At 37.2% G+C, this 26,931-nt stretch overlaps 1 protein-coding gene and 1 pseudogene across 5 annotated transcripts in view; one reads left to right on the forward strand and one right to left on the reverse strand.

The window, feature by feature from the left end:
* ABCC9 (ATP binding cassette subfamily C member 9) overlaps positions 1 to 26,931 on the forward strand; it is a 117,514-nt gene that overhangs the window by 57,844 nt on the left and 32,739 nt on the right. For 3 of the 5 annotated variants that reach the window (XM_006773141.2, XM_015570077.1, XM_015570078.1), the window contains exons 17-29: positions 2,306 to 2,378; positions 3,268 to 3,373; positions 9,649 to 9,687; positions 11,235 to 11,336; positions 13,154 to 13,238; positions 15,471 to 15,551; positions 17,586 to 17,723; positions 17,862 to 17,987; positions 22,598 to 22,694; positions 23,338 to 23,570; positions 24,540 to 24,688; positions 24,902 to 24,971; positions 25,994 to 26,151. In XM_006773141.2, coding sequence (XP_006773204.1) covers positions 2,306 to 2,378; positions 3,268 to 3,373; positions 9,649 to 9,687; positions 11,235 to 11,336; positions 13,154 to 13,238; positions 15,471 to 15,551; positions 17,586 to 17,723; positions 17,862 to 17,987; positions 22,598 to 22,694; positions 23,338 to 23,570; positions 24,540 to 24,688; positions 24,902 to 24,971; positions 25,994 to 26,151 — 1,457 coding nt within the window. The remainder of the gene's footprint in view (positions 1 to 2,305; positions 2,379 to 3,267; positions 3,374 to 9,648; positions 9,688 to 11,234; positions 11,337 to 13,153; positions 13,239 to 15,470; positions 15,552 to 17,585; positions 17,724 to 17,861; positions 17,988 to 22,597; positions 22,695 to 23,337; positions 23,571 to 24,539; positions 24,689 to 24,901; positions 24,972 to 25,993; positions 26,152 to 26,931) is intronic. The other 2 variants (XM_015570079.1, XM_015570080.1) reach the window with 1 other exon arrangement.
* Positions 13,899 to 14,316, reverse strand: LOC102769738 (annotated as a pseudogene).

A 26,931-nucleotide genomic window follows, 5' to 3' on the forward strand; every position in this document is an offset into this window, starting at 1 on the left:
CTTTAGCCTCCTTGTTCATACTCTTAGAGAAAGAATCCTCAGCTTCTGAGTTTGTATAGTTTCTTTGAACATTGATTGTCATTTAGGCAAAGTATCTGAAACCCCTGCCGCAGCCACCTTTATTATTCCCACAATATGTCTCATAGTTTTTGATTCTGCACCTATTCTTAGTGTAGTTCTTTACCCAGAAAGGCCTTCATTAAAATTAAATATCTTTTCTAAAACTGGTTAAGGCTTTCTCTTGTGCAGGTGTGTGTTTTTTGTTTTTTTTTTACCCATTTCAGACATAAATGATGTTCTTTCTGAACTGCTATTGCATTTACTGTCTGTCCCATCTGCTTATTACTTAGTCTAGTGTCTTATATTACACTTTTGTCCATGATTTTTTAAAATTGTCACCTGAGGATATGTTATTTTTTATTTATTTACTTACTTACTTAGAGGCAGGGATAGAGAGAGAGGTGAGAGAGAAACATCTATGTGAGAGAAACATTGATCAGTTGCCTCCAATATGCTCCCTGCCTGGGATCAAACCCACAACCTTTTGGTGTACAGGACAGTGCTCCAACCAGCTGAGCCACCCAGCCAGGGCTACCCATTATTTTTATACTCTCCTGATAATAGGATCCATAGGGGTAGGGAGGCAGCATTATACCTTCTTTGTAGCCTACATCAGTTCCAACACAGCGCCTCAGACAGAGTGCATGCTCAGCAAATATTTATAAAGCAATCAATAACTTAGCCCTTCCCTGCCACCCGCTTCCTAGGACTAATTTTATGCTTATCTATGCAATGGATATTTCATACATAAATGCCACACATTTGCAGGCTAGAGAAAACCTATTTGGAAGAACACAATCTACCCTTTTTAAACAACTTTTTCACTCTTCAAGTTGCTTTATGAAGATGTTTTTAGGGATATATTTTGTAACGATTTAGACATTATCAATCTATTTTGCAAAATTCTAAAAAATAATGTGTTTAGAAATTTCATAATATGTGGTTTTGAAGCAAAATATTAATTTATGAGCAAGGTATATCATACTTTAATTTTCCCTAATTTTTTGGACATTTTCCCTACCTTCAACTCTCTATTCGCCTTCTCAATCTTGGGGTTCTGTCATACCTCTTTTGTTACCCATTATTGTAACTATTAAAACTACTAAGTCCACTTGAAACCTGCTAAAAGAAGTAGATTGCCAAAATAAAATAATAACAAAAATAAAAGAAATAGATTGCTTTGGATAATTCTAAGGTCTTGTGATCTTTGCTGGTTGTTGAGGTTTGTACATAAACCCCCAAGCAATGTTGCCTTATTTCTGTGCTTTATTCCTCTATCCTCTTTACTCGTTTTTATTATTATTGTTTAAAGTATTGAGTATAGTATCACATATGTCTCCTTTTCCCCCATTGACCTCCCCCGGCGCCCTCTCCCCCCAGCACATGCCCTTACCCCTTAGTGTCTGTGTCCATTGGCTATGCTTATATGCATGCATACATGTCCTTTGATTGATATCTTCCACACACACACACCCTCCCCGCCCCCTGTCTTTCCACTGAAGTTTGAGTCTGTTCAATGCTTCTCTGTATCTGTACCTATTTTTGTTCATTTCAATGAATCCATATAGTTCAAGAAACTCATTTATTAAAAAACCTTTCTCCTCAGGTAACATTTAAAAAAAAGAAAGAAAGAACTACAAATTATTCCAACCAAATTATTTGAGAGTGGAAGGGAGAGGGAGAGAGAGAGAGAAACATCAATGATGACAGAGAATCACTGATCGGCTGCCTCCTGCATAGCCCCTACTTGGGATCAGGCTCACAACTGGGCATGTGCCCTTGACTGGAATTGAACCAGGCACCCTTCAGTCTGCAGGCCGAAGCTCTATCCACTGACCCAAACCAGCTGGGGCTGTAGTTATTTCTGTTCTTTAATTTGCATCACCAAGATTCTAGGAATTGCCTACTAGTGAGAAAAAAATGAAGGGTGTTACTTGGAAAATATCTGGGAGGATTGCTTTTTGAGACTGCTCACATGAAAATGGCCTAGTAATCCCAAATTTTCAGCATTCTTCATAATGTCATTAATTCAGAGAGCCTCCTTTAATGCCCATTCTTGTTTGTTTTTCACTTATAACTCTTAAATATTAATAACTCTGCGTTAGAATTTCACCACTGTGTGTTCTATTTTGTATTGAAAGTGTACCAGTGCTTTGTAAAGAAAAGTTGTTTTAATTGGAATTATTTTTTAACACTACATATTTACATAATTTTATAATTTAATTTTTGTATTCTTATTTTCTAGGTCACAAATGGGTACTTTTCATGGGGCAGTGGCTTAGCTACATTATCCAATATAAATATTCGAATTCCAACAGGTAAGCATCATTTGTTACTAATTTTTGTGATTGTTAATTATCACAACCATGGGTTTCCAAGATAATTGAGCTTAACAAAAAGATTTTAAAAATTCATAAACATTATTTTCACCATGGAGCTCATGAGTCACTGTATGTCTGTGGGAATAACTGGAAATGATAAGACTTGCCTTGTACTACTGAGTGTAGATCTTTGGACAAGTTATTTACTGTACAAATTAACTGGTCAGTTCATTTGTTGATTTGACCCATTTAAATAATGGGGTTGTTGATTTCTCATTTCATTTGAAAAAGGATTTAAAGAAAGAGTTTATGAGAAAATTATTATTTTTTTACTCCTAAGGAGGACTGATAAAGTTTTCAAGACATTCAAGGCTGAAATATACAATAATTTGTCTTTAAAATGTCTGAATAGTTGAATAGAAATATTTTTTTACCTCATCTGATTGTCAGTAGCTTGGGATTTTTCAATTATACATGCAAATCAATGTAAGAAATTGGAGAAGACATCTTATTAACAACCCAAATTACTCATCCCAGTGATCAATTTTAGTCAGAACTGCCTTTTTTTCCTGGATGAATTGAAATATAAAGTTAAAACTAATCTAAATTATTTAGGCAATGATTTCAGTGCTCTCTGTTCATCAATGTTACCTATTCTTACAGCTTGAAAAATAATAAATCAAGACCTATATCTTTTAATTTTTCTTTCCTTTTTCAAAAAACTTACGTATTAGAGAAAGGAGCTGTTTGTTAGAAAACCTTATTGCCAGAGACCAAAACTGAGCCATTGATTGTGAAATGTTGACCTTTTCTAAATGTATTTTGGTCTGATTTTACAAAGAGAATTCCATCTCATTCTGTTATTATCCTTTGTTCGTTTCTCTAGGTCAGTTAACCATGATTGTGGGCCAAGTGGGATGTGGGAAGTCCTCTCTTCTCCTTGCCATCCTAGGCGAGATGCAGGCACTGGAAGGAAAAGTTCACTGGAGCAAGTATGTGCATTTTAAATTAGTGTCTATTGCTCTGTCACACATCTGCTGATCACCTAAGGCAGTGGTTCTCAACCTGTGGGTCGCAAACAATGAAAATACATCCTGCATATCAGATATTTACATTACGATTCATAACAGTAGCAACATTACAGTTATGAAGTAGCAACGAAAATAATTTTATGGTTGGGGGTCACCACAACATGAGGAACTGTATTTTTTTTTAAATATATTTTTACTAAGTTTTTACAGAGAGGAAAGGAGAGAGATAGAGAGAAACGTCGATGAGAGAGAAACATCGATCAGCTTGCCTCCTGCACACTCCCCACGGGGGATGTGCCCGCAACCAAGGTACATGCCCTTGACCGGAATCGAACCTGGGACCTTTCAGTCCGCAGGTCGACGTTCTATCCACTGAGCCAAACCGGTTTCGGCAGGAACTGTATTAAAGGGTCGCGGCATTAGGAAGGTTGAGAACCACTGTAAGGGAAGAGATTAAAGCAATTTTTATCCCATGTTAGGAGTCGGAGCACAGCTATTTATTTATTTGTTTGTTTATTTAAACTTATGGAAACTTTAAGTGTCATAAATTAAAAATTACAAAGCAATTTTATAGGTGTTTATAATAGTATAAACTAGTATGTTGCTGAGATAAATGTAAGATTGAGATTGTAAAGATAGATTTTTAAAATTAAAGGGATAACGAAGAAATAATTTAAAAATTCAGCGTGCAATAAAAGAAGGAATGGAAAGCTTGCATTATGTATAAAGCTTAAATGCAAACAGAGCCTTAATGGTTGAATGTTCAGAGGAGCAATATGAAGTAATCTTTTCCAGAATCTTCAGAAGGGGCTGCGAAATCAGTCACTCCTCTTCACACCCAATTTAAATGAGACACTAGAAGTGCCTAGTTAGAGATATAAATAGATCAGACTAGTGTGTTGGGTACCCTTTAAGGCATGAAAAAGGAAGTATATAGCATGGTGCTTCTTCTGGATATTTGAATGGTTGGCTTGGTGTCTTCAAAGCACATGGCAGTAATAAAGTGCCTCAGAACCGTAGTATTATCTACCTAGTAGACTCCCCACAAGCAGTTATGAACAAATTGCTAACAGCTTATCTGAGAAATTGGGTTGTTGACCAGTTCTAAATTAGGTGTAACTTTGGGGACATTAGGTAACGTCTGGAGATGTTTGGGGCTGTCACAAAGGGAAATTAAGCTGCTACTGATCTAGTTAGTAGAGGCCAGACAACCTACAGTGCACAGTACAACCCCTATTCCCACCCCCGCAAGAGAAATGATTTGGCCCCAAATGCCAAGACAGGAAACCTTGCGCTCTACCTACAGATGTTCTTTAATATCATTTTCTACCCATCATTCTGAAGTCTATTGTGGCTTAGTCTGCTGCTCACATACACAGACGTCTCTCAAGAATAAATAAAGACTATTTAAGGGCATTTTAAGAATAGATTCTATTTTAAACTCCAATTAAGAGAAGGAAATGTTTGGATGTGAAATTTGAACTGGAAACAATAGAACTCGTAAATCCTATTTTTGGTGTTATTGGCAAAAGAAGGCTGAGAAATGTTGAGTGTACATTTTATTTTCGTTGGGCACATTTAACAGATAGTATACATGAAACCGTTTTGTGACTATTCAGCAGAGAGCTTGGTAAATAATGGCTGCCTAGAGTTTGCTTCATGACAAGTTCCTGTCGATCCCCAAGGTCAGGCACCAGGCAGTGCTTGCCCTGACACCATCACCTTCCATCTTGCATGAAAAGCAGGTCTTCCTGGATTTAGTTATATTGTGTGATGTGTACAGTCATGATCAAATTACTTGGGTTTTGTTTTTACCTTGTTTCACTGTCATTAAAACAGAGAGAAAGAATGAGAGATGGTGACAGAAAAAAACTTGAGATTCTATTTTCATACCTCTGGGATGTTCTCCTTATCTAGTCTTCTCCAGTGTTAAAAAAGATTCCAGCTCTACTTGGGCCAAACTGACTCCCAATGTCATCTTTAAGAATTATTACAATTTTTTAATGGGTAAATAAATGATATGGGAATCAGGAAAGTATTTTACACAACCCAATTATTTATTTTTTGCATTCCTAAGTAAGATATCCTATCTCATTTCATAAAGGTTGTGAATTATTATATTTAAAATTACATAGTCTAATAAATATTAAAAAGAGATAAAGGTATCAAAAGGAAAATAAGGCTTAAATAAAAATCTGAGAAATTAATAGTTAGAAATGCATGCACCAGAGTCCATTATAAAATATGGGCCACAAATTCCACTTTGAGCTTCACGAAAGCTGGGCAAAGAGGGAAATAAAAAATAGAAACATACATCAATAGAGGTTAAGATTTTTTGGGGAAAGAAATCTCTCCCATGGATTCTAATTTAAAAAGCTAATAAAAGTTTATATATTAGAGAAAGAGCCCATATGGTGAAGGTGTAAGAAAGGATTTAAGATAATTCTAAGTAATTATATAATTTCCATAATTTAAAAGTCATCTTTTTATGAATACTTAATAGACAGTAATCCCATCTCTTAATGGCAGAAGGACAAACATTTTCTTTAAAAAATGTTTGTGTTGGCTCAGATACACACACAACTTAGAAACTAAACCTTTAAAAGTTTGGATAACCTAACACTAGTCCATTTTTCTTTCATTACAAAAAGTACTTAATTTTCCTCCATGGTATCTTTAATAGCTGATAAAACATATTTTTAATCAGGGATATTTAGAGAACACTGACCTTTTTTTAAAGAGTTATTTGTAATTACTCTTCATTTCAGGAAAAATAGCTATTGTGACTTGTCCAATAAGGAAAGGCATATAAATGTTATGAAAACAAGGCTAATTTAGAAATTATCAATACTGATAGGCTAATGATGTGCAAATGATAAAAAAAGTACTTTATTACAGAAGACTAGAGTTTTGATATTTTTTAAAGCTTAAAAAATAAAAAAAAGCAAAACAATAGACTAAATGCTATGGTAAGGCTCCCAGTGCATTGCTGTCATAGTTGCATCACTGCTGTATCTCTGGTTGTATGAATTAAATGTGTCCTCATAGAGCGGCATGAGCAAAGAGCAATAAAGTACTCTGCCCTCTTGCAGAGCTAAATATTTACTTTGGGCAGGAAAGAAGGTACTGCTGCTCATGCAGGGCATGCCTACGTGGTTAGAACCTGGTACACAGCAAAGACATCTGTAGATGTTTCCTTGGAAATTGCTACCTTTGACCTAGCCTGACATCTTGTAGGCCCAGAAGACAAAGGTGAAAGAGAGGAAGAAGTGACTGTCAGAATGCCTGGGTTCTTACTCCTGTATCGAGGTGTGCTCTTTGCTTGTTTCAAAGCAAATGTTCTGCCTGCCAGAAGTTGTCCTTTCCTAAATGTCATGATAAACAATGGTTTCCTACCTGTGTCGTAGGAGCTAGAACTCAGGCTTTACCCGATGGATGGTTCCCGTGAGGGAGTCCAGAATGTATAACAGTGGTGGTAATCATGTGGAGCAGAACCATCATTTATCTCTGCTTTCCCTTTCTTTTCCCTTTCCCTTGCCATCAGCCAGCCTATTATCAGAACCCAACTGTCCTGATGTTCCACCTTCTTATGTCTTTATTAATCAGCTTTGCTATCATGGATTAATCATTCTAAGGCTCCTGAATTCAGGAGTTACTCCTTTGGATGTGACTTGACCTGGCATGAAGGAATGATGAAACATGGCATCAGCTTTTCTGGATCAGAGAGAACATAGCATTGTTGTGTCCACATCTAGCTCTCCTTCTTCCAAATACTATTTCTGTTTTAGGCTTGTAAAAGTCACTATTTCCATTTCATAAGGTATCAACCATGATACTTGGAAGTGCCTAGAACACCAGGTTTAACTTATACTCCTGAAGAAAAATACACACAAATTCTGCGTGCAGAAGTGAAATGGTATGCCACTTTTTCAGAAGAAGATTTTCCATCTGACCTCTTTGCTTTCGCTTGTTGCCTTCAGTGATGGTAACTGCCACACTGAATGGTGGAAGATGAGTCTGGATGTGTACCCAGTGATTTTCATGTAATCAAATATGAACTGATGTTGGAATTAATAGCTAACTCTATTTGTTTTGGAAGATATAAAAATAACCTTCCACAACTGAATTTGATTAAACATGTTGCTATGAGAAAGAGTTAGAATAGGTTATCTCTAGAAGTTAAGGACTATGTCATTATTCCTGGAAAATGTTAGTGAAAGAACAGGGTAATTTTTATTTGTTTTTGTGAGATGACTACCAGCAAACGGATATGTATATATATCTACCTTTTCTTTCTTCCTCTGAAACTAGTATATGATATTTAACTTTTACACTTAAAGGAAAATATACATAAGTCCTGCAAGGAGAAGTCTTCAGAAATGAAGATCCACTATATGCTGTCTTGTCTAATTCAGGACACTACTACATAAATTAAACCTTCTTTCTTATATGTCTTTAATTTCTTGCTATTTCATTATGTGTTTTGTTTTGCTTTGTTTTTAAAAAAAGGTCTTGCTGATCTCTCAAATAATGGGCATTTCTCTTTTTAAGAGAGGAATCTGCCCATACTTAACCCCCTCACTTTCCTTTTACTCAGTGCCTTGCAGTCTGGCTGAGAAGCTCTCACCAAGGCCTGCCTAAGTGCTTTGTTCTCAATCCCACCTAACTTCTCCAAAGCTTTTGAAACTGTTCACCATTGATCACTCCTTGAAACCAACTGGTGTCTTGATTTCCATGACACTTTCATTTATTCATTTATTAAAAATATGTATGGCACACCTATAACATGCAAATCATTGTATTAGTTGTTGGAGGTAAATAACTGAACAAGGGAAGCCAGTCCCTATTTTCATAAAGTTTACTGTTTGCCAGCAAAAGCCCTGAGGAAATAAGAAAATACTTCCATAATTAATTATTTGGTTCGATTTTTATGAAGGCCAAGAAAAATATGTGCATGGTTTTATGAGAAAAAATAATAGGCGGATGAATAAATGAATGATACTTGAACTTACATTTTAAGGATAAGCCAAGATTAATGTGTCAAAAAGCCAGGATGTGCAATAGAAATGAAGATGAAAGGTGGGAAAACATTCTGATTCTTCAGTTTTTCTTCAGTTTACTGTAGGATCCTTTTCATTTCTTAGCCCTTAAATTATTTTCTTGACTTCAGCTACTTTGAAAATACTAATAACATCATTTCTGACCAAGATCTTTCTTTTGAAGACTGAACAGCAAGTATAAAAAACCTTCTAGAAGCTGCAAATTCAACACCTCCAAAGCAAGCTCACATATCTCATATCTCCCAAACCTGCTTCTCCTGTACCTTGGTAGGGGGGTCTCCCCACCCCTGAAATCAGTTGGTGGACGCCCAAGACAGAACTCAAAGATTCAACCTAAATTCTTTTCTCTCTCTCTGTTGCCTGCAAAATGCAACCAATCACTTTTCTTATGTCTGTCCTTAACATTTCTATGTGTGTTTTAATATTCCTGGTTTAAGTAGTTACCATTTATGTGAACTACTCACTCTAATATAACTCCGTCACCTTTCTTCACACCATTGCAAGATTTACCTTTTTGAGATGCAAATCGGGTTATTTCTGTGTTATAATTTATTTTATTATATAAAAAAGTAATATTCTAGAGACCTTTGCATACTACATCAGGATCTTTCATGACCTGGTTCCCAATTAACTTTTTTAACTCATATCCTGCCACTCTACCCACCTTCACCATTGTGCTCCAATAACTCTGAACTGCAGGTAGTGCTCGAGGGCGCATACAATGTATGTAATACTCTTCCCCAAATTGGGGGCCTTAGGGTAGCTAATTAGGAATTTAAATAGATTAAATTTGAAATTTTAAAGATGGGGAAGCCTCAGAGATATTGAATTCTTATGCAGACTAGGAAACTATTCTAGAGAAATTACCTAAATTTATACAACTAGTTGGAGCAGAGTTGGGGCTAGAACCCAGGTCATTGTATGAATCCAAATTTTGTATGAAAAGAACAATGGTATCTATCTTTTGGAAGCTAACTATGTAATTATTTTCTAACCGATTAAGACATTAAAAATATCATTTATCTTATCTGTCTTTGAAACTAATATAAAAAACCATTTGGGAAATGTAACTATGTTATGTGTCCAATATTTATTTGATCTCTTACTTGATATGTGCAGACAGTCTTTCTGTATTTCTCTTTCATAATTAATGAACATTGTTTGCCATACTTGCAGTGTAAATGAATCTGAACCTTCTTTTGAAGCAACCAGAAGGTATTATTTCTATTTTAATCTGCATTTAATAAGAATAACTTCTTTCCTCGGACTTTACTTGATAATCTCTTGATCCTACTCATTTTGTTCATTCTGATGATGTAGAAAGTTATTTGTTAAAATGTGCTGGAATATTTCCAATAGCAGTGGTTCCCAACATTTGCAGGCTGCTGAAAGAATTAATTTGCCAAAATGGTCCATTGTGTCCACTGTTTTCCTTCAGTGAGTCACATATGTCACTGACTGAAACTCTCTGTTCTTAGCAAACTGGGTTTGGGATTTCATAAAATGGCAAAGAGGGATGGGGAGAGTAGAATAGAGTAAAGGGGGAGTGATAAATTGTCACGGAAGGAGACTTGACTTTAGACGATGAACACACAATGCACTATACAGATGATGTATTATAAAATTGTACATCTGAAACCTATATAACTTTATTAACCAATGTCATCCCACTACATTCAGTAAAAATGCAAGAATTAATATGTATATAGTTTATGAGTTAAACAGTGTTGAAATCTGTGAATAAGCTAAAGATAGAGAGCCAAGTGCTTCAGGTATTTCAAAAAGAAAAAAATCACTTAGAAGACTTGAGGGAAGGGGAAGCAGACATGTCGGTAGTTGGGAACCACTGTTTTACTGCATATATGGTTATCTAAAAGACCTTTAGCAAATGTATATTATGTCTTTTAAACTCCTAGACATAATGTTTCCGGATAATCCCTGAGCATTCCTAACTACTCTTTTTCTTAACCTTACTCTCTTTTAACCTTAATTTCTTTATTAGTACTTACAGATCATGAACTAACTGTGGACGAGTGACCCCTTCCCTGCCCCAATCCCTTCATCTTCTTTATCTTCAACTCACATGCATTTTCCTAATTATTGCAAATTAAATTCTGAGATGTAGATCTGGTAGAATTTGCAAGCCAAAAAAAAGGAGGAACAAGAGGGTTATCATTTTTTAAAAATACACTATTTCAGTATGTATTGAAATATGTATTTCAATATTGAAATGGACTCCTTAAGATAGTATTCTTTGCTTTGAAATATGTATTATCTATCGCCTTAAATGTGTTAATGTGATTAAGCCACAAACACACACTATAATTATAGTATCAATTCACATTTTAAGGCCTACATATAAAATGTATAGTTATGTAAAGTGCTTTTATTACAAATTAAAATATCTGTGGCTGTGAGAAAGTGAACTGTTATTTATCTTTATTTTAAAAACTATATTCATTTTAGAAAATAAATTTTTAATTAATAATTTCTACTTTAAAACACTTTTTTATCATAACAAAATCAAATTTCACACATTGTGTGACATTTTGATAAAAATCTAGTCCCTTGAATTCAAGTGGAATCTTTAACTATTCATTAATAAAGTTGGTGGTTATTAAAATATTCTCTTTTAGGAGTTTTCCATTTCTGTGTTTGCGATATTTTATTGGCCTTTATTTCACTTACTTACACTAAAATACACATACAGCATAGCAGCCTTGCGTGATTTTGTTGTATTGTTTTTCTTTTCCATTTTCCAGTAGGAGCAGATATTCTGTGGCTTATGCAGCTCAAAAGCCTTGGTTATTAAATGCAACAGTAGAAGAAAATATTACCTTTGGAAGTCCTTTCAACAAACAGAGGTAATTTTGAATGTATAAAATCTAGAACTAAAATGAGCAACTATTTCAAACCCTTATATTTGGTCCACGGTGTCTGGAATCTTTACACAGGGAGTTCCTTTCCTCTCTGCTTGACCTCCTTCCAACCGCATCACCAGGTCTTTTTTATTTATGTATTTATTTATTTATTTTTATTTTATTCATTTTAGAGAGGGAGGGAGAGAGAGATAGAAACATTAATGATGACAGAGAATCATTGATTGGCTGCCTCCTGCACTCCCCACTCTGGAGATTGAGCCTGCAACCCAGGAATCAAACTGTGGCCTCAACCACTGAGCCACACTGGCTTGGCATCACCAGATCTTTTGATTCAACTCTTTTAAGAGAAGTCTCATTGGAAGTTTCAGGCCATTATGTACATTTACTGAGAACAATTTGTACACCCAAATTAAACAGCCGAAAATGCAGTGTGTATGTATGTGCGGTGGGGAGGGGTGGTGGTGGTGGTGAGGTTATTGGTAAGCAAAAGGAAAAACCCAACTAAGCAACAGAAAGAATGTTGACTTTGGAAAGAAGAGGGAGACTGTGGGATCTTTTGATATCACTGGAGTGTTCAAAGCTATGACCTTTTCCTTAAGCCACTCTCACAAGGGTGTCTTAAGACCCCAAAACTGGGTCTTGAAAGTTAAGGAGAATTAGCTCAGGGGAGAAGCATGAGGAAGGGGGTGGGGAGAGGAAATAGATAGGTGGGAGGAAGAACCTAAATGGCATGGGGTCTGTTTGGGGCCTGGGAACAGACCAGACAGAAAGGAATTAGGGAATAATGACAGTGGGAAACTAGATTGTAAAGGAAGGCTGAGACAAGGTAGTGGTAAGCCCTGAAATACAATTGGATGTAATTGTGTGCATTCTAAGGAGGCACAGCACGTTTTAAAAAGGGAAATAATAAGGTGAATGTGATATTAATCTGACAGTGTGATGACAGATACGTGGGATGAATCTGAATTAAGAGCAATGAAACATTTAGATGATTGTTAGAATAATTACCCAAGCATGTAGTATTTGTTGCCTGCATCTGGGGGTGACTAGAAAAGTGGAAAAAAAGAGGTGGTTGACAGAAAATCATTCTAGAAAAAGAATGGTCAGATATGAACAGGGAGAAGAAGAGGAAAAAATCAAGAATGACTTGAATATTTTAAGACTAGATGATTGAGAAAATGAAACCATTGATATTTTTTCCAACACTTTCAAACTCTATGCTTCCCTGTACTTCCAATCCATTCCATCTCTAGTCCCAGCCTTAGATAAATTTGAATACTGTCAATCTTCTTCATCTTCCGTTTGCTCTTCCTTCAGCATGTATGAGTACTATGCACAGACACCCATCCAAAACCTATGATTTAGTCCTCGTGAGCCTCGTGTTGTCTGTCATATGCACCGTAAACTCATTCATCTTTGTACAGTTTTTTAAGCTTCCTTTCTCTCGTATCTTGACAAATTATGACTCATCTTGCTGGATATTATTTACACCTTGCTTCCTCTGCAAAGATGTCACTAACTTCTCATAATGGTGAGTCATTTCCTTCTATGTATTCCAGGAGCACCTAACAAGGTACATTTTTATTATATGTTTCTGTATTAGTCTTGTTCTCCACTTACTAGCTTTGTAAGAGTGAGAACCAACACCTATTTACCTCTATATCCACATACTTATAGTAGAGAGAGGCTAAATGCTCAATAAATGGCCCATTTCAGCTACCAAGATATTGAACTTGGGACTTAGTTTATGGGCAGCATGTTAATAGTGTTCTAAAAATTCAACATCATTTCTCCTAAAGGTATAAAGCCGTCACAGATGCCTGTTCTCTTCAGCCAGATATTGACTTACTACCATTTGGAGACCAAACTGAAATTGGAGAGAGGGTGAGCTATGTATAGTTTAATTAAATGATGGAAAAAAATCTAGAAAAGTCTTTTGGTTTCCTGTAATCTTTAATGGAGCATAATAAAATCTGAGAGGTTAAAATTTGTATGTTGCCCTAGTGACAAGTTCCAGAATCAGGAATACAGGAGCTCTTTGATGCCACTCTCTCTTAAGTGTTTGTTGTATAACCACCATATACTTAACATTGTGCTGGCCAGTTTGAGAGTTCGCAAGGAAAATAGAGCAGTCCCTGCCTTTGATCAAATGTATTTTTACTTTCTTGAAGTTTACTTTAAAGTGATTTGGAAACTGAGATTGCTTTCGACAACTTATTCTACTCTTGTCAACATTGATTTATTCTTGTTAAAGTGTTCTTTTTTTGAGTGTGTGTAAACATGTTTTTCATTGATGTTTTACTATTCTGACCAACTGAACAATATTTATACCTTTATGTAATCTTTAGAACAATGTTGGCTAAAATTGTTATAGGCGTCAAGTATTGTGCAAAAGATTTTATATGCTATCTGCATATTGAAGCTGAGCAAACGAAGGCTGAGGGAGGTTAAAGAGCTCGCCCAATCACAGAGTCAGTGATGCAGCTGGAGTTAGTCTGAATCTGTAGTCTGCATTTTTTAGATAAAAAAGTCAAGTTTATTTGTTCATTTCTTGCATTTGAAGTACTGCTCAGTGACATCCTTGGCCTGAGACTCTTTGCCGTGGTCCTCAACCACCACATGACTGAAACCAGCCACATTATGGGGTCTTCCCTCTTTGTGGATTTTGCAGAGGTCTATCCATTATCCTAGTTGCTTGTTGCTGTCAATCTTTACTAGGTTGATCTGGTGTTCAGCACAAATGGCCTCCACCAACTTGACATTCTTAGGCCCATCACAGTTAGATGCAAGCACACAAAGGTGGCACTTGTCTCAGGCTGTGCCAGCGTTGCAGGGAATTCTGTTTGCTAGGCCATCCTGAATAAGGGTGGTCTTCAGCACTCCTTGTAAAGCAGTATTTTTTTAAAAGCAATAAACTATTAACAACCATTACTCCTCAGGCAGCAGTACCTTCCTCAGCCATGGCAGTGGGTTATGGGTGGAGCCATATCTTGAACACACCAAGTCCTCTGCCTCTATGCAACTCTGCAGTGGCAGGGGAAGAGCTATAGTCTGCATTCGTAATGAGTATTTATTGCACTATAGTTTAGTATTTAACAGCATGAACTTAACTTCTCAGAGCCTTAGTTTTTATGTTTGTAAAATGAGAACAATAATACATATTGGAATTATTGTGAGGAATAAAAGAAATAAGGAATGTAAAGCCATTCACACAAGTCTGACATATATCAAGGGCTCAATAAATACAGCAGGCCTTCAAATAATGTCATTTTGTTCAGCATCATTTCATTCATTGTCATTTTGTTAGAACATTGAGATGCTTTTGTTTTTAATATATTTTTATTAATTTCAGACAGGAAGGGAGAGGGAGATAGAAACATCAATGATAAGAGAAAATCATGGATCGGCTGCCTCTTGCATGCCTCCTACTGGGGATTAAGCCCACAACCTGGGCATGTGCCCTTGACTGAAATTGAACCCAGGACCCTTCAGTTCGCAAGCCAATGCTCTATCCATTGAGCCAAACTGGCTTGGGCCATTGAGATGCTTTTGGAACTTAACTCTTGTTTACATCAATTAGTCTGTCATTTTGCCATAGTTCCAAGAACCTGTGGACTATGTTGAGGACTTACTGTACTAGGTTTTAAACATGTTATAATCAACACTTGACTAGAAAAGCATATTGCTGCATAGTTCTGTTGAATAAAACTTATAATATCAAATGTACCAGTACACTACAGGCACAATTCACAAAATGAGAAAAAAAAAAAGGAATTTTCTGTGGTCTTCAACACTCACCAGTGTTTTGGTTAATAACGCTTTTGTACAGAAGAGCTCTGTATCGGAATGAAAGGGGGCTTAATATTATCAGTCAGGAATTACCTTAATATAATTCAGGTATTGACCACTAGACAGTTTTCATTTTATCTCGTCAATGTTATCACAATTTAATTAGTAAATTACCATTATTTTAAGATTTTTAAAGAAATTTTTACTAATTACAATTTAATTAGTAAGTTACCATTATTTTAAGAGTTTTTTTGTACTTAAGGAATTTTTAGCCAGCAGATCATTTACTAATGAAAAGGTGGGCATTTATGGATATTTCTTCTCTAGGGCATCAACCTGAGTGGGGGTCAGAGGCAAAGAATCTGTGTGGCACGAGCTCTCTATCAAAATACCAACATTGTCTTCTTGGTGAGAATATGGCCTTTACTTATATTTCTATTCATTGTTTCCCTCTGAAACGAGTCTTTAAAGGATAAGTCAAATAATTGAAGAAAGGATGATTTAACTTGTGAAATCATAGAAAATGTAGGAGAAACAAATCGTCACAGTACAAATCAGATCAATATGTAAGGTTGAGACTTGGGGGCTCTCTATTGATGTCCAAGAGACTGAGGTGCCCACATGGTTGCTTATATGAGTTTCTGAACCACGAGGATGATTAATGAGGGAGTGTGAATGGTGCTGGATCAACTAGACGGAATCATAGGTCTTGTTTATATTTTCTGACAAGGAAAGAAGGTCTGGAAAATACATTCCTGGTGGATATAAGCACGGCACTCCATTCCAGTGGTGTACAACTCAAGCAACTCAAATTTGTCTGTGAAACTTCCTAAAACTATAAAAATCTTATTACCACCGCTAGACCCATTCAGTCATGTTCTGTAAGGGCAGGTCTAGAGTCTCTGTCTTAAAAAAGCTTCATGAATGTTTATCATGTATATCCAGGGTTATTAAGTTGGTTCTACCTGTGGATCACAAATAAAATTAGGTGATTATGTTGATTACGAATTTGTTCTTGTTTGATTCCTCCAGGAGGAGGAAGTCAAAGTAGCTTAGTTTACAAATAGATAATGTATGTCAGAGACCGGAAGAATATGTAATTGCATCCTTCCCTGCCTTTTCCTTCTGCACAATTATTAACTATTTATAAATCTGGTTTCCAGACCTCCTTCAAAGTTTTCACTTCATAGGGGAGGCTAGGGGACTGTCTAGGGCGGGGGGGAAAAATGGACACAAATGTAATACCCTTTGTAATACTTTAAGCAATAAAAAAAAAATCTGAAAAAAATAAATAAATAAAGTTTTCACTTCACCCAATCTTGAGAGCCTCTTCAAAAAGTACGTTGGTTTTGGAGTTTCCCACTAAGTTGGACCCATTACTGTAAATAAATAAAGTTTTCACTTCACCCAATCTTGAGAACCTCTTCAAAAAGTAGGTTGGTTTTGGAGTTTCCCACTAAGTTGGACCCATTACTGGGGATGGGAGTAGAATTTGGACATAATATAAATTCACTTCAGGTTAATCTCCCTAAGAATACCAGTCTCCAACCAACACTCTAAAAGCCATAGCAGGTTCTGGCAGTAATTTGTGTAATTGTAAATCTTTTTCATAATGAATGAACCCCCAACTAGAAATGACTTCTTGAACTTTGGGATCAGTTAATGACTGAGCCACCTGAGGACCAGGTAACTTGGAAATCTGAAAGAGCCAAGGTCTTCTGGTATTGTATTCTATCCTAGTTCCTTTCACTGCCTTCAATTTATAGATCCTTACTTATCTCAGCTGTAGAACCACGGTACAGAAGTCATAGGGTCAACTTATTGTGTATTCCTAGACATTCATTATAGGTTTATTTTGCATAATCTCTAAGAGCTTCTTTATTTAAATTTTAAATAAAGATGTCGAGCTTTATGAGCACTGATTTTGGGAGAGAGAGAGAGAGAGAGAGAGAGAGAGAGAGAGAGAGAGAGAGAGAGAGAGAGAGAGAGAGAGAGAGAGAGAGAGAGAGAGAGAGAGAGAGAGAGAGAGAAGGAGAGAGAGAGAGAGCGGAAGGAGAGAGAGAGGGAGAGAGAAACATTGATTTGTTGTTCCACTTGATGACTCTCTCTGAGGACAGATTGCTTATCTTTAAGGCAGCATTTTTCTTCTTGATCAGTGTATAAGTTTCCTTTCACTGGTAGAACAAATTGCCATAATTAGTGGCTTAAAAAATACAAATGTATTATCTTAGAGTTCTGTAGGTTAAACGTCCAACGTAAAAAATTAAAAGCTTCATTTTAATTTATTTTTTCTGACAATTTAAAGTTATATGGGGTCTGTTTTTAAAATTATATTTGAGGGATAATTTGTCTTTTGTTTATTTGTATTTCCACTTTCTAGAGGAATTAAGTTACACAAAGGGTATAGAAATTTTTACCTTCTCCCTATTTTACTGGTTGTAGGACGATCCATTCTCTGCCCTGGACATTCACTTGAGTGATCACTTAATGCAGGAAGGGATTTTGAAATTTCTCCAAGATGACAAGAGGACACTCGTTCTTGTGACTCACAAACTGCAGTATCTCACACATGCTGACTGGGTGAGAGTTCAGAGGAAGTGTCATTAATTTTGATATGATAGTTCTTTAATAAACAGGGACTCTAAGAAGTGTTTTCTGAGATCAAGGTGATTCCTCTGGCCAGTTAAGGCTTTTTGTGCTAATATGTGCTTTCCTTAGATCATAGCCATGAAAGATGGAAGTGTCCTAAGAGAAGGGACTTTGAAGGACATTCAAACCAAAGATGTCGAGCTTTATGAACACTGGAAAACACTTATGAACCGGCAAGATCAAGAATTAGAAAAGGTAATTGTTCATAGTTTGGAAGTGTTCAGAGTCCAGTTCAGAAGAGTGAGAAATGTACTGTATAATTACTAAAAATATTTTAAAGAAGTACTTACTAATATTTGATAATGGCCCTCATTTGAAATCCTCATTTGAAAGTAACTGCATATTTATATGTATTAACAAATGGGCTACTTTGAAACTATAAAATTCTAATGATATCTTTTGACAGGTTTTTAGAAAATTTTTATTGGAATTTGAACCATGTTACAATTATGTGTGTGATTAAAGCTTAAACTATTTGCTGAAGCATGATATAACCTTATGTTAGTTATGTATATCTTATTTTTCTTACCTGTAATGTGAGAATATTTTCATTCACTACCTATAAGTGGAGGGTCATGGGCAAAACAAAATCCAAGATACCCTTGGAAAAAGGAAGATCTGAGAGCTGTGGGTGAAGTTGTAAAGCATGTATTGGATAGGGTTGAGTTGGGAGTGAAGGAAGGTGATCAGAAAGAAATAACAATAAAATTTTACATTTGTATAGCTTTTAAAGACCACAAAGCCCCTTTTACATGATCTCATTTAACTAGCACAAAATTCCAGAAATCAGGAAAAAAAATAGAGAGAGTGAGAAATTAGTGGGAAAAAAATACCATCTCACCTTTACAGATGGGAAAACAAGCTCAGAGAGGCTAAGTAACTTGCTCACAGTTGTACAGTATAACAAGTGGTCCTAATTTGACTTAACTTAGGTCCATATATAATAATTTGAGTATAATGTTATGTATGACATAAATATAACATTGAATGAGGTAATAACAGAATTGAAAATCAGATTGAGTATATTTTAAAAAGAACAATTGTGATTGAAAGGCGAAATTATAAATTGAATTAGTAAATTTTTGAATTCTTATCTTTTGAGTTGGCCTAAGCAATGTCCAGAATTTTGTACTTCTAGCCAGGAATGAACATTATAAAATGAAATATATATCAGCAAATTTCTGAGAATATCAAGAAATTAAAACGTATTATTTTATAAAGGAATAAAAGGGCCTATGTTTCAATAGAGAAAGGAAACCAAAAAAGTCAGATGCTGAGATTGCCATGTCTTCTGTGGATTTGCCAAAAATATCAAAAGGAAGAAATGATATATGTAAATATCCTGAAGTAGAATAGGACAAATCGTAGAATAATTGAAAGACATTCACAAAAAAAAAAAATTACAAGGTACAACTGGCAAGTGCCAACAAAAGAATTATACTGTGAGAAGCTTGATTATGAATTTAGTTGGGATAGCTCCAAATGATAATTTTTCAGATGCCAGGAAGAAAAGAATATGATGTAAGCTTAAGGAGTAGGATCATTTATGGTTTATTTTGGAAAGAAGATCTGGAAAGAGAGAGCGCTCTTGGCTTGATTTTGTGGTAATACTGTTAAGCAAGCCAGAAAGAAAGTCTGTTAAGTTGTATTTAGAAATGAAATGACCACTTGAGATAGCATAGCTCTATAATTAAAGACACATTACAAGCTTCAAAATCAGTGGAGGGAGATATGGAACAAGTTAGGGTGTGGACAGCTGTGAGGTGGACTGGTGGCCAATAGAAGCCAAAATGAACCATGCACCTGCTCAGAATCCTCATCTGGAAATGGAGGGAGGGTATGCCACCTGGGGAAGGGCAGACACCTGAATTCATCTGCAGCCAGGGAGAGTCACAGTGTGGGACAAGACCGAGAACACCTTGGGGGAAGTGTTTGTAAAACAGCTTCTTGTTTAATTTGTTACGTGGCAGGTCAGGGTGTGTGCCTGGAGCACTGGTTTTCAACCAGGGCAGATTTTGCCTTTTAGGAGACATTTGGCAACATCTAGAGACATTTTTGTTGCTGCATCCGGGGAGGGGGGGGGGCAGGTGTTACTGGCATCTAGTTGGTAGAAGACAGGGGCGGTGCTAACCATCTACTTCGCATAGGCCAAGCCTCACAACAAAGAGTTACCGGGCCCCAGTGGTGATAGTGCCAAGGCTGAAAAAGGTTGGCCTACAGCCAGAACAGATCGAGCAAGCAGAGAAGGAAGGGGAAATTAAAGGACCCCCAAAACATCCAGTCTCAGAACATTAGGCAGAACTGCCAGTTTAAGGGTTAAGGAGTAAACAGAAAAGAATATCTCTGTATATAAAAGGCTAATATGCTAAGTGCCAGCCTGACTGGTAGCTATGATGTGCACTGACCACCGGGGGCCAATGGTCAACACTGCTGAGCTGCAGTGACTTGGAAGTGGCAATTCTCAGGTGACACACCCTGAAACCAGAGAGGAGGGAGCCCAGTTCCTCACAGGGTCGTGCAATTCTATCTTCGTCCGTGGGTTATGTTGTTGCTGGGGCAATGTGGGCCCTGAATCTTTTTTACTGCACACTGTGTTTGTGTTCCACACCTGTACGACAGTGACTTTGCAGAGTGCCCTCTCTCACTCCGGAACCCCTTGGAGGATGTTGGAGAGCCAGTTTCAGCCCGATCCCCACAGGCCAGGCTGAGGGCCTCCACCTGCCAGTGGGACCCCACTCACTCCGTAGATGCCCTTCCAGCCATGGTGTCACCCCAGGTGAGGCCGGCCAGGGCAGGATCATGGGAGGTTGGCTCCAGGGCGTATCTGGACCTTCTTGCCCAGTTTTGCCCCACCGGCCACCTTCTAATTAATTTCCTTTCAATGTTCATGAATCCATGCACTTGGTCACTAGTGTTAAAAGAAATAGCAATGAAAACTACAAGAAAGAGGAGGAAAAGAACTTTTTTAGCTGATTTAAATATTATTTAAAATTCTAGCTTGGATGACATCAACCATTATCTTCATCATGTGATTAAGTAAAAGAAATTGGCATTATTTGATGTTTCCTCCCCTAGCCCCCAGCCCTCATTTTGAGCTGACCCATAACAGGCATTCAATGATATTAATTGGATAAATGAATCTAAATTCATATTGACTACCTGATCCAAATATCAACACTATTAAAAAAATTTTAACCTGTAATGAACTTAATATGAGCATTTTCTAATAAGAAACATGGTCTTAAAGATTTTTTTTTAAATGTCTATGAGATGTTAAATTTCTTGCTCACATTGCGTGGAGGTTGAACAAGACCCAAATCTTCTATTTTTCAATGTGCAGGTTCATTTTTTTCATTACACTATTCCCAAAGTATTGGGTCCTCTTGAAGTTTGTGTTTTTATCTGATCTCACGTCCAAGTGTTGGTTTTCATATCATCATACAAAATAAAAAGCTGATGTCAAATTGTCTCTGGAAAATAAAAACTGTTCAGGAAACACTTTTCTTTCTTTTTTTTTTTTTTAACCAAGACTCTGGAAGCAAGAGAGCCATCTAGAATAGCAGGTCTCCTAAATCACAGGTGTCATATGAGGCTAAATAAATAAATAAACCCCAAACCAAAATCGCTACCTAGAGACTGATCACTTCAAAGGTTTGTTGGTTTATTGATGTAGGAAACTGATTTTGTGTGTGTGTGTGTGTGTGTGTGTGTGTGTGAGCATATACAGGAAACCCTTAAATTACCATAGATTGCAAAAGTTTGTGGGTCAGTTGTTTGGAACTCAGAATGCATTTCCCCACAGAAACCGGGGACATGGTTAGTTTCCCAGAATGTCGGGCAGAAGCTCATTTAATCCACAGTGTAACACAATGCTACTCCAGCTCCGAAGCCAGCGGGACAAGGGTGTTGGAAGCAGAGGAGTGGAGAAAATGAAACGCTTTTCCTTTTTTGAGGCTAGTCTGGAGCAACCCTTAAAAATTCACAGTTTGATTTTGATCTTTCTGCATATATCCCCCTCTTAGGTCTTTCTCCTAAACTGCTAGGCACCTAAGCACCCTCATTTCCCATTTCCTTAAAAATTGCCTATGTTCCTTTAATTCCTATTGAACGCTCTATCTTTTGTGCAGCTGTCTTATGAGATGCTAAAGAAACTCATTCTGATTTAATAATTCACAATAACAGTGTAGGACAGGTAGTGCTTTAGCCAGTCTAGAATGACATGTACTTTTTTAAACATGTTTTTATTGATTTCAGCGAGAGGAAGTGAGAGGGAGAGATAGAAATATCAATGAGGAGAGAGAATCATTGTTTGGCTGCCTCCTGCACACCCCCTACTGGGGATTGATCCAGCAACCTGGGCATGTGCCCTGATAGGGAATCAAACTCTGACCTCCTGGTTCATAAGTCAAAGCTCAACCACTGAGCTACACCGGTGGGACTAGAACAACATGTATTTTTAAGGAAGATATATGTTAACATAGGTAAACCTTCAGTTAGCAAAACTACAGGGAATATCTGAAAGTGATATAAAAATAAAGCAAGTGTCCCTGTCCCTGGGGTCAGCTCCATCATGCTGTTACTACCTTTCCAGGCTTCCTGTTCTGTGCCTTTAGCTCTGAAGCATCCCCTATAAACCTCAGGCATTGCCCCACACTGCTTCTCTGGCAGGAGTTAGGGACCTCTAGAGAGAGCAGAGCCCACATGGTAAAGATAACTAACGATTGGTACTGTGGGTCACTGATTGGCAAGTCAAAACCTTCCTATGTCTGTGAGTTCCTTGAGTGACAGCCTGATGTTTCCTGTAGGATATGGAAGCTGACCAAACAACCTTAGAGAGAAAAACTCTCCGAAGAGCCATGTATTCGAGGGAGGCCAAAGCCCAAATGGAGGATGAAGATGAAGGTAGATTTTTTTTTCCTTACATTTGAAATATTCATATGGGTAATAGGATGTGAGGGGTTTTACTTTGGCAATTGACGCATGAGTGTGCCACTGAGGAACAAGCCTCTTTGCAGGGGGGAAAGAGCTAAATCAAATACAGAATAGTGAAAATGAAAAGAGTAGGAGTGAAGAAAAGTTGTATGTAATCAATCAACAGGCATCTTGAGGAATTTCCCATTGTGAGTCTCGGTACATTTGTGCTGTGTGAGAGAGAGCTGAAATAAGGTTTTTCCTGCCAAAAGCATTTAAATGTTCTCAGCCTAATACTTGTATTTCTATAACTTTGAGGGAGATTTCTAAAAATATATATATTTTTTATTAATTTCAGAAAGGAAGGGAGAGGGAGAGATTGAAACATCAATGGTGAGAGATAGTCATTGATTGGCTGCCTCCTGTGCGCCCCCTACTGGGGATTGAGCCCACAACCCGGGCATGTGCCTTTGGACGGAATCGAACCTGGGACCCTTCAGTCAGTCAGCAGGCCGATGCTCTGACTGCTGAGCCAAACCAGCTCAGGGAGATTTTTATATGCTTTATTATGAGATAATACAAATTCTATCTACCCATTGCCTATCTGAGGTTTAAACAAGTGTTTTGTATGCAGAGGAAGAAGAGGAGGAAGATGAGGATGACAACATGTCCACAGTAATGAGGCTCAGGACTAAAATGCCATGGAAAACCTGTTGGTGCTACCTCACCTCTGGAGGATTCTTCTTGCTCTTTCTGATGATTTTCTCTAAGCTTTTGAAGCATTCAGTCATCGTAGCGATAGACTACTGGCTGGCCATGTGGACATCGGAGTATACTATAAACAACAGTACTGGGAAAGCCGGTCAGGTACAGTGGGTTCTGTGTTTAAGTCATCAAGGAAAGGTTGAGATGAACAGTGATACCCTTTTATCTAGTTAGATACTAATAGCCCAAATGTCATAGGACTGTTGTAGTGATTCCCTAAGTTAATTAGAACAGGACCTGTCAAAGTAGGATCTATTATCATCACTTTTATTTTTAAAGTTATAATAAGAAACATTTAAAGATGATGTTTTGGATTTAGATTCAAAGGAATTATATACACACTAGAGAATTCGTGCACAGGTGGGCCTAGTCAGTGATCAGGGCCAATAGGGGCCCTCTTGCCTAGTCCTGATTGGGGCCAGGCCAATCGGGGCCTGCTGGCCAAGGGGAGGAATACAGGGAGGGACCATGGGAGGTTGGCTAGCCGCAGGAGGTTGGCTGTGGGAGTGCACTGACCACTAGGGGGCAGCTCCTGTGTTGAGTGTCTGCCCCCTGGTGGTCAGTGCGTGTCATAGTGACTGGTCAACCGGTTGTTCGGTCGTAACAGTCACTTAAGCTTTTATATACATAGATAGTGTGTGTGTGTGTGTGTGTGTGTGTGTGTGTGTGTGTGTGTATGTAACATACATATGGGACTGTGCTGTTGTTTTTCTGATGTTATCTGATATTAACCACCCATACTAGTGAATTAGCTGTTCCTTCTGAGATTAGGTATAGAGAGAATGAACACTGCAGTATAGAAATCCAAGGATATTTCAAACCTGAAAACAGACACTTCATCTGTCCTTAGGCAAACTTTGAAAAAGAATGAAAGAAGCAAGTGGGAACTCGGCCTTAGGATTATGGTGGGGATTTGCCCCAAGTCTCAAAAATTGCACTCCTTCAACTGTCTAAATTGATGAAAGATAATGAAGTTGACAATACTGTCTGACTTTGATATTGGTGTTCTAGTAAGAAAAAAAAAACTCAGTCGATAATTTCATGTGTTTTTGTGTGTTGGTTGCTTCTTAGACCTACTATGTGGCTAGATTTAGCATACTCTGTGGAGCAGGTATTTTCCTCTGCCTTGTTACATCTCTTACTGTAGAATGGATGGGCCTCACAGCTGCCAAAAATCTTCACCACAATCTCCTCAACAAGATAATCCTTGGACCAATAAGGTAAAAAGGAATTATTTTTTACTATCATATAAAAATATACATGCATTTTTCATTTAAGTGAAATGTGAAATTGTAAAGGTTTTTTTCAGTCCTTGAACAAATGAATAGGGACCTTTTCATCTTCATGACTCCGAGATGTCTGTCTATTATTCACAGTGCTCAGGTTCCAAATAGTTTAGTATTGTCTTACATTTCAATCTGTTTATCATCTAGGTTCTTTGACACCACACCCCTGGGACTGATTCTCAATCGCTTTTCAGCTGACACAAATATCATTGATCAGGTGAGTGCCTGAGTTAGTTCCAAGTTCAAGAATAAATTTTTTTAGTGTAAGCTAAGTAACATTTTGAGATAAACCATAATTCCTCTCAACAATAGAGGATTTATAACACTTAATTGAAAATCTATTTGCATTTATATCAATATTGTATACATAGATGATTTCTAGAATAAAATCTTTAAGGAAAACCTTAATTGAAAACGATTTATGCATATAGAAGGGAATACCTAGAGAACCAGCATGAAATAAATAGAAATAGCAGAGGATAAACTAACATTTAAACTCTTTAGTATAAAAAGGAATGATTTTGATCAATGTTGTATCGTTATTCGCAGTAGAGTTTGTAAAAGTTGAGTTAGTGTGGAGTGTCTCCCAGAAGTAAGGAATACAATGCCAAGCTGTCTTAGATGTCCTTTGCTTTTATTAGATGGGCTCTTGAATGAGAGAAGCTTTAGATGGTGTGGTAGTTTAGGAAAATTCCAGGATAATCAGTTCAGTCTTAGGTTCTTAGGCCTCTAGAAGTTTGTCCTGAAATTAAAGACCTCAAACTCAGCTTACATAACTCCAAGAACAAACCCCTTAGGATGGTAGAGAAAGAATCCACCAAATTCAGCCCTTGCCTCTTCAGATTTTCCTGAATGGCCTTAGGAACACCTGAATTACCCTCAATTTAGAGAAAGAATGCTTGATGCATGCAGCTGACTAAGAAGTACATGGACAAATAAGATATATAGCATAGTGCTTTTTATATAAAGTGCACAAGATAAATAGGTAGGTAAGTAGGTAGGTAGATAGGTAGTAGGTAGATAATAACTGACCAATGACAAGTAGGTAGATTTATGGATAAATATACTAAACTATGGGAAGTAAGTAGAGTTGGAGTGAAGAATTGCTTACAATGAAAATGTTTATATGCTACTTTCATAATTAACTGAATAACATCACAATATAAAATGAATATGTTGCATTATAACTAATGCCTATTTGAGCTAAAACATTTTTCTTTCAACCTACCTTCATAATAGCACATCCCTCCAACTTTGGAATCTCTCACTCGCTCAACGCTGCTTTGCCTGTCTGCCATTGGCATGATTTCTTATGCTACCCGGGTGTTCCTGGCTGCTATTGTGCCTCTTGGAGTTGCCTTTTATTTTATCCAGAAATACTTCCGAGTGGCCTCTAAGTAAGTTAACCAATGTTCTATTCATCTTCAAAAGCCTATATATTTGACGTATTGTGATCCAGATTTACTGTAGTGTTTTTTAAGATAAGGTATGGAATTTGGAAATGCAATCCATTTTTAGCATGATGAAGCCTATCCTGACATTGGAGATATATTATAATTGTTTCTGTAATGGGTTGTCTGAGTCTTACATAGCCCTGAACATATATTAACATCTGGATTGATCTATTGAATTTTGAGTCCACAGACTGTCAAATTTTTTATTTCATGGCCCTTTTACTGAACATGACATTGCCAAAAAACCTTACAAAATCTAACATAGTCCCAAAGAATAAATGAGTTGATATTATTATATTCCCAAATGGTGAAAAAGGTAAAAGATTTAAAAATGCTTAAAATACCTTCTGTAAAACAATACAGTACAAATAAAAAAAGATTAAAGAGATAAAACAGAGTGATGTCTATACAAGTAGATAATCTTGAATGCTGTAACTTTAAGAGATTGGAAATTTTCAGATTAGATTATTTAACACTAGAGGCCCGGTGCACAAAATTCATGCATAGGTAAAGTCCCTAGGCCTGGCCAGCAATCAGGGCTGTTGGGGCCTTCTGGTTGCTGGCCAGAGCCTTTCTTTTGGCTGCCAGCCAGGGACTCCCTTCCCTGGCTGCCAGTTGCTGGCTGGGGCCTTCCTTCGTTCTGTGCCACCCCCTGGTGGTCAGTGCACATCATAGTGAGTGATTGAACTCCTGGTCTCTTGATCGAACTCCTGAGGGGACTGG

This window comes from Myotis davidii, unplaced genomic scaffold (assembly GCF_000327345.1).
Source record: "Myotis davidii unplaced genomic scaffold, ASM32734v1 scaffold346, whole genome shotgun sequence".
NCBI classification, from domain to species: domain Eukaryota; kingdom Metazoa; phylum Chordata; class Mammalia; order Chiroptera; family Vespertilionidae; genus Myotis; species Myotis davidii.